This window comes from Coregonus lavaretus, assembly GCF_964263955.1.
Source record: "Coregonus lavaretus genome assembly, chromosome: 1".
NCBI lineage: Eukaryota > Metazoa > Chordata > Actinopteri > Salmoniformes > Salmonidae > Coregonus > Coregonus lavaretus.
In genome coordinates, this window is record NC_139988.1 from 9,539,171 (window position 1) to 9,547,244 (window position 8,074).

Sequence of the window (8,074 nt, forward strand, 5' to 3'; positions counted from 1 at the left end):
TCTAGGGTGGATGGACATGAGACCCGTAACATAAATTCATGTAAATTATAAGTGTGGCAGGGAACAGTGAGAACCAAAAATGACACAACAACCATGAACTACCGTCAAACACAAAGTGTTTATTTCTGAACACACGGTAATGGTTTGGGAAAAAGGGCTGAGCAGGACCCAAGAAATGAAACAATAGTGTAAAACCCCCTAAACTGATCTTGCCTGCCTCAAGAACCGCTAGGCTACTGCTACCATACAAAAATACAGTGGGTGGTCCGCTCAGGTCTCACTAGTGTTTATAGACAGATTTCTTCCTACGGGTAATGTACGCCCAAGGGCAACTAGCTTAAACTCCCCTTTTCCCAGAAACACACAAAACTACAAAACAGGGTAATCAGCAATTATATAAGTACACACCACACAGGATACAACAGTATCCACACTCAGGTAAAGAAATAGATTCTAATAAAGTTACCAATAGGGTAACCAACAACTTAGTGAGTACACAACACACAGGACACCACCGTGTCCATACTCACATATGAAAAAAATCTCTCTCTTTTGCAACAAACACAAGTCTGGTTTTTATAAAATGGGATGTGTGATTGAACAAACGAGTAACAGGTGGTGCAATTCACAGGAATGTTCACTGATTGGTCCAATCAGCAGACACCTCAACGACCACCAATCAGGAACATACAGGACACCTGTGATTAGGGCAGAAGGAGAGAAACACACAAAAACACAGAATACCTGTATCCGTAACAACAAGCCAGCACTGTTATGGCTCTGTCTGCAAACCTCTACATTTTCAATAAGACCTGGAACATGCCATCATCTTCTTCAAACAGTGCTTTTGTTGTGTCTAAGGCAACCAGCATATTTATGAGTGCCATCAGAAACTTTGATCTGGGCAAGGCACTGGAGTGGTAAAACAATAATTTAATGTTATAAAGGAAAGGAAACCCAACTCCACTTTTTACAAAGTTAAGAAACTGTCTCTAAACCTCACCCATACAATAACTGCACACATTTTAAATTGTCTTAGATACTATAGATTTACAGATTGTAATAAGTAACTCAAGCTAAATAAAAATAGACTTTTGTCCTCATAGATCTTCAGCATCTGGTAGGTAGGCTAGGTTGATCCAGTTCCCCCATATCTACAGTGCAAGAGGGCATCAAAACGTGTATATTGGCAAGAGCAGCAAACCGCGAGCGCTATAATGTAATGGGTGCATTCTGTTCAAATCACATTGAGAGGAAACATCCACACGCAGCAAATGGAAATCTGAATATAAATTATGCAAAAGAAGAGCTGGGGAGTATTTGTAAAAAATTTAACAAAAAAATAATAATCCAGAAAACCAGTAACGCTGATATTCTGCTGGCAAATCCATTGTTCATCCTTCCAATAAAACAAAGCACATTGTTGAAGAAGGGTAGGAATGGGATCTTCCCTCTTCCATAAAACATGATTAGCCCAAGGAAAATCCATTGAAACAGGGTCTTAGGACAAAACTGAGGCAGCAGCACTGTCATTAAAAGCACAAAGAGGCTCTACTACAGTTAACGCTGCTAGTGCTCAGATCACCACTACTGGCCGGTGGACTTCACACAATCCCAAACTCTACTGGGAAGTGCAGTCTCTCAAACACATGAGATTTTAACAAACTAATTCTCAGCTTTAACAAAACAAAGAGTCACACTTGACAGAGGGGCCAGAAATACAAACAGAAAGTGAGAGACTTTTCAGGGAAGTGGCCCTCCCTCTACACATAAACAGTTAAAGCCCAGCAGGAAAAACATGTCTAGTCAGCGGAGTAGTGAGGATGGCCTATGTGTTAGAAGTCCTCATGCCAAAGTACACATTCCTGCTGGTGCCATCCCTGGCCAGTCCCTTCAGAGTCATATTACTGTTTTACAGGCTGTACAGTGGCTTGAGCACATCTGCCCCTTGTTAGACGTAATACTGTCAGGAAGACAATCTCCTCATTTATCCAAGTATTACAACCATTTGGGATTCACCAGTGTCCAAGTCAAGCTGTTTTACTGCCCCCTGTTATACAGAGAGACTGAGCATTGGAAAGCTTTATGTTAATACCTCATAACTTATGAGGTAACATTTCTCAGAACAGGAAATGCAGTTGAAGTCGGAAGTATATATACACACCTTAGCCAAATACATTTGAACTCAGTTTTTCACAATTCCTGACATTTAATCCTGTCTTAGGTCAGTTAGGATCACCACTTTATTTTAAGAATGTAAAATGTCAGAATAATAGTAGAGAGAATGATTTACTTCAGCTTTTATTTATTTCATCACATTCCCAGTGGGTCAGAAGTTTACATACACTCAATTAGTATTTGGTAGCATTGCCTTTAAATTCTTTAACTTGGGTCAAACATTGTGGGTAGCCTTCCACAAGCTTCCCACAATAAGTTGGGTGAATTTTGGCCCATTCCTCCTGACAGAGCTGGTGTAACAGAGTCAGGTTTGTAGGCCTCCTTGCTCGCACACGCCTTTTCAGTTCAGCCCACACATTTTCTATAGGTTTGAGGTCAGGGCTTTGTGATGGCCACTCCAATACCTTGACTTTGTTGTCCTTAAGCCATTTTGCCACAACTTTGGAAGTATGCTTGGGGTCATTGTCCATTTGGAAGACCCATTTGCGACCAAGCTTTAACTTCCTGACTGATGTCTTAAGATGTTGCTTCAATATATCCACATAATTTTCCTTCCTCATGATGCCATCTATTTTGTGAAGTGCACCAGTCCCTGCTGCAGCAAAGCACCCACACAGCATGATGCTGCCACACCCGTGCTTCATGGTTGGGATGGTGTTCTTCAGCTTGCAAGCTTCCCCCTTTTTCCTCCAAACATAACGATGGTCAATTATGGCCAAACAGTTCTATTTTTGTTTCATCAGACCAGAGGACATTTCTCAAAAAAGTAAGATCTTTGTCCCCATGTGCAGTTGCAAACCATAGTCTGGCTTTTTTATGGCGGTTTTGGAGCAGTGGCTTCTTCCTTGCTGAGCGGCCTTTCAGGTTATGTCGATATAGGACTTGTTTTACTGTTGATATAGATACTTTTGTACCTGTTTCCTCCAGCATCTTCACAAGGTCCTTTGCTGTTGTTCTGGGATTGATTTGCACTTTTCGCACCAAAGTACGTTCATCTCTAGGAGACAGAACGCGTCTCCTTCCTGAGCGGTATGACGGCTGCATGGTCCCATGGTGGTTATACTTGCGTACTATTGTTTGTACAGATGAACGTGGTACCTTCAGGCGTTTGGAAATTGCTCCCAAGGATGAACCAGACTTGTGGAGGTCTACAATCTTTTTCTGAGGTATTTTGATTTTCCCATTATGTCAAGCAAAGAGGCACTGAGTTTGAAGGTAGGCCTTGAAATACATCCACAGGTACACCTCCAATTGACTCAAATGATGTCAATTAGCCTATCAGAAGCTTCTAAAGCCATGACATTTTCTGGAATTTTCCAAGCTGTTTAAAGGCACAGTCAACTTAGTGTATGTAAACTTCTGACACACTGGAATTGTGATACAGTGAATTATAAGTGAAATAATCTGTCTGTAAACAATTGTTGGAAAAATTACTTGTGTCATGCACAAAGTAGATGTCCTAATCGACTTGCCAAAACTATAGTTTGTTAACAAGAAATGTGTGGAGTGGTTGAAAAACTAGTTTTAAATGACTCCAACCTAAGTGTATGTAAACTTCTGACTTCAACTGTAAGTCCGAAAGATTAAAGCAGAATAAAAAAGTAATCATTTAAAAGCTCACAGTGGGATATCAAAGAACAAATTATTTCAGAGTAGGATACTTTTCCTCATCATGGCACTGAGTATTACCACTGCTGGAGATTAATGACGAGCTCCAAGCACCTGAATCACCCTATTGAACAAAACAATAATGGAAGAACACTGACAGTTTTGCACATCAGTAGAGCTCCTCAAGCATTGCAAGAGGCCAGATCAGCTGTCTGCAGAACAGAGAGAGTGTGCTCCAAACCAGGTCCATTTGTATGGCTTAGCCAGGAAGCAGATAAGAGCAACACACACCGGATAAAGACAAGTAGACAACAACCCACAAAAACAGTGTTTCCTGCTGATCAGGATCAGAGCACGGGAGAGATTTAACTTGGGTTTTCCCACTTTGTGATCAGCGGGCCCATCCAGCCCCTCTTTATTCAGCCTAGTCAGTATTAGATCAGGGATTGCTCTGCTGGATCAATAGGGCAGAAGCTGGGAGGGCCTGGAATGCTCTCTAAACACTTTTTATGGCTCCATGTAAAACCATGTATGAGGCAAAGGTCAGGATAGAGCAGGGGCATCAAAAGCAATGTGCTCTCCACATGGCAACACATTTCCCCTCACTGGGAGGCAACACGTTTCCCCTCACAGGGAGGCAACACATTTCCCCTCACAGGGAGGCAACACATTTCCCCTCACAGGCAGGCAACACATTTCCCTTCACAGGCAGGCAACACAAATCCACAAAATAATTGTTGGATTTCAAAAATGGTTTTGTTACGCTGAGTTATTCCGTAAACAATGGGAGATTGCAACTTGCCACATCATAATAAGTTGCCTGAGGAGAATAAAACAGGACTAGATGTTAGATCTGACAGAGGGAATAGTAATCCAGGAGGACTAGGTGTTAGATCTGACAGAGGGAATAGTAATCCAGGAGGACTAGGTGTTAGATCTGACAGAGGGAATAGTAATCCAGGAGGACTAGGTGTTAGATCTGACAGAGGGAATAGTAATCCAGGAGGACTAGGTGTTAGATCTGACAGAGGGAATAGTAATCCAGGAGGACTAGGAACACTCAAATATTAGAATACATTTGTGAATGAATACCATTATTATTACAAACATTATTCCAGCAAATTAATCAAACATCCAGTGGGCTGTTCAAAACTGAAAAAAAATTAACCTGAGGATTATCAGTTATGACATCAGCAAAGACTGAAGAAATTCTCCCTCTGCATTAAACACACTTGACCTTTTTAATGTACACTTTCTAATACTTGCAAATTAATGAATTATTATTCCAAAGAGAGCTTTGATTTAACAAGCTGAGAAAGCACAGCATGGCCATTCACACTCACAGGCACTACAATGTTGTCCGCTGAGCCAGAGCAGAACAACCAGCTTGTCAATAATTGTGTTACAGATTGGAGATCAGATCAAACACATTGGAGCCAGAGATAAAAGCTGCCAATCTGGTTACCATACACGTCCAGTGAGTGCATTCTCGCCAAGCCGCAGCCGCTCCCAATACAATATTGTGACAGGTTGGGGAGAGCATCCATCATCCGACCTGGCTGCTTACACGGAGGACCTCCAACCTGCATGACTTCATAGAGGCCTAATTTAAGGCCTTTCAGTATATTGTTTACTCACAGTTCAAGGCAGCAATTCACTCCATGTTAAGTTTATGTGGCGTGTTCAAAGTGAAAGTGTAGGGTTGAAACTGTAAATGTCTGGGTGACGGTTTGGGTAAAATGTATGTCTGTGAAAAATAAATTGCTCGGTGGAGAGCAATAAATTAGATCATATTTAAAATGGTTAGAGGCCTTCTGAGCTGTGAGTACAGACAGAAGCCTGAACATCTGCTGTACATTCCATCACACCATTCAAACTAAGATGCAAAAAAGAGGCAGGTAGCCTAGCGGTTAAGAGCATTTTGCAAGTAACGGAAAGGTCGCTGGTTCGAATCCCCAAGCAGACTAGGTGAAAAATCTGCCGATGTGCCCTTGAGCAAGGTACTTAACCCTAATTGCTCCTGTAAGTGCTCTTGATAAGAGCCTCTGATAAATGACTACAATTTTTTATGTAAGGACTTCGATAAAATTGAAATATATATATATATATATATATACACACACACACACACACACACACGTGTGATAAGAATAAAAATACACTCTACCTAAATTGCAGTGAAGAGCACTGTCAATAGTCCGAAACAGCAGAGGGTTCCAGTCCTGCAGTAGCAGGAGGAAGCATAAAGCTGTTGGGCTCTCAGCCACTGTGGTCTCCTTTTACTGTTGCTCTCCTGCAACATTGCAAAGCAGCATCTTCCCAAATCCCAGACAGACAGCTCTGATAGGCCTACAGCTGATGGACTAATTGTAGATATAGCCTGTCTTACACATGGATAGAAATACAATGAAAATGCATTCTGTTGAGGGCTCATCTCCGTCCACAACAAAAGTCAGACATCAGATGCCCCCTTCCCACAGAGAGGACACCAGCAGCACCGTTATCACCACTATTTGAGTCCAATGTGGGAGTTTAGCACAGCAGTGTCATTCCTGAGAGGTACCCTGTGATTTGGCCTTGAGGCATCCCACTGCCAGCTAAATGAGTAACTGCTCGCTGATAACTGGAGATTAGGCCTTTGTTAATCAAATCAGAATGCCCATGGGTCCTTATCTAGCTGCACCACCTATCAGCCTAATGTCAAATGAAAGGAGCAAAATGACAGATCACACATTGACAAGAGGAGAGCAAATAGCGGCCCAAGAAAAGGGGACAGGTGTTATCACAGGCGTTGGTTCCATGATAAAAACACTCATATTTTTGCTGAATGGACTTAACCATAAGTGACGTGTTTGACCTCGTCAGTCCTGTATATTAAGGTAACAGAGAAAGAATAATGAATAGCTTGGGAGAGAACTATAGTGCTTAGGCTATAAACTACAGGCATTAGCCTATTCCTCACTTGAAATTGTATGACCATAAATAAGCAGGGATTTTAACAATGGCAGACGACGCATAAGGTTTGCATATTTTGTTACAATGTAGCCTATATATTTCCTGCCAGTATAGCAAAGGGGGAGTATATTTCAACAATGAAGTATATTTGTAGCGATATACTTCACTGTTGAGGTCTTCCTAAATAGTTGAATAAGTAAGTGGTGTGTGCGTGAAACACAGCTCTTGATAAAGTGGTTACAACAGCCCAGCTATTCAATCACAGCAAACTTATACGATACCAGACAGCGCAACGTTCAAATCACACAATAGCTATTTCCATTTTTCAAGCAAATGAAGATAATCTACTTGATGATGGAAACTGATTTTGGAACGATATAATGTTCCATAATATAAAGCGCCTATCAAAATAGCCACTTGTTAAACATCTTCACAGCATGTTTCGCTTTAGTCTTGAAAGGATTCCACCGACTGAATTCTCCTGCAAGCGAGCTATGGGGTGTATTCATTACGGAAACGGTTTACCGTTTAAGAACCAAACGGAATCAAACAGAGAAAAACGAAAGTATGATGTTGGACAAATTCAGGAAGGTAGCTAATCGTTTCGTTCCGTTTAAGAAACGTTTTGCACCAGAATCGGCATAATGAATACATCCCTGATTAATTTTCAATAAGCGCAAAGTGTCGGGGAAACCTACCTTTCGACTGAACGTTGTTCCCGAATAGAAATAATATGCTATGCCAAGCACCCACAGGACCGCGAAGCATAGTAATATCCTCGATTTCCTTCGCATTGCTGTCTGTTTGAATGTGAAATAATTGTCCGATAGCCTATTGCTTTGATTAAAGCGTCCTGTATCCGAGCTGTGTGCCTGCTATTGCCGAGCAGAGTTCAGTGCAGCTTCGGCAGTCGAGCAGAGAAAGCAGGAAACAGCCAACATCACGGGGTTAGAGGGGAAAGGCCGTATCTAATCCAATCACACTCCGTGGAAGGAGGAGTAATGGGGGTTGGTACGTTTGGAGCTCTGCATGCATTCTTGTCTTTGACAGAATAAACATTGTTGCAATATTGTAGTGATTTATTAGTGGATTAATTATTTTAGCTTTTGAAACATTGTCGCAGTGGATTTTAAAACGATCCAGTTTGTGTAACAGATTAAGCGGAGACTACGGCCTGTGTAGATGGTAGCAATATTGTAGTCCATAATATAAAAGTAACAGAGAGGGTTATGGTGTTCATTTCCCCCCACGATGAAATCGGGGAGGGAAGTGTGAATCAGTCTCCGTCCTTACGTTCTTCGTTGGTTTGTTCGTTTATTCGTATGTTCATTCG

The 8,074-nt window shown here is 41.6% G+C and overlaps 1 protein-coding gene across 2 annotated transcripts in view; it reads right to left on the reverse strand.

Annotated features, from left to right (window-relative positions):
- LOC311131299 (polypeptide N-acetylgalactosaminyltransferase 2-like) overlaps nt 1-7,653 on the reverse strand; it is a 103,314-nt gene extending 95,661 nt beyond the window's left edge. Inside the window, exon 1 of one of the 2 annotated variants that reach the window (XM_084164197.1) lies at nt 7,440-7,653. In XM_084164197.1, coding sequence (XP_084020323.1) covers nt 7,440-7,535 — 96 coding nt within the window. In that variant the 5' untranslated portion in view covers nt 7,536-7,653. The remainder of the gene's footprint in view (nt 1-7,439) is intronic. The other variant, XM_084164196.1, reaches the window with a different exon arrangement.
- Between the last annotated feature and the right edge of the window lie 421 nt (nt 7,654-8,074).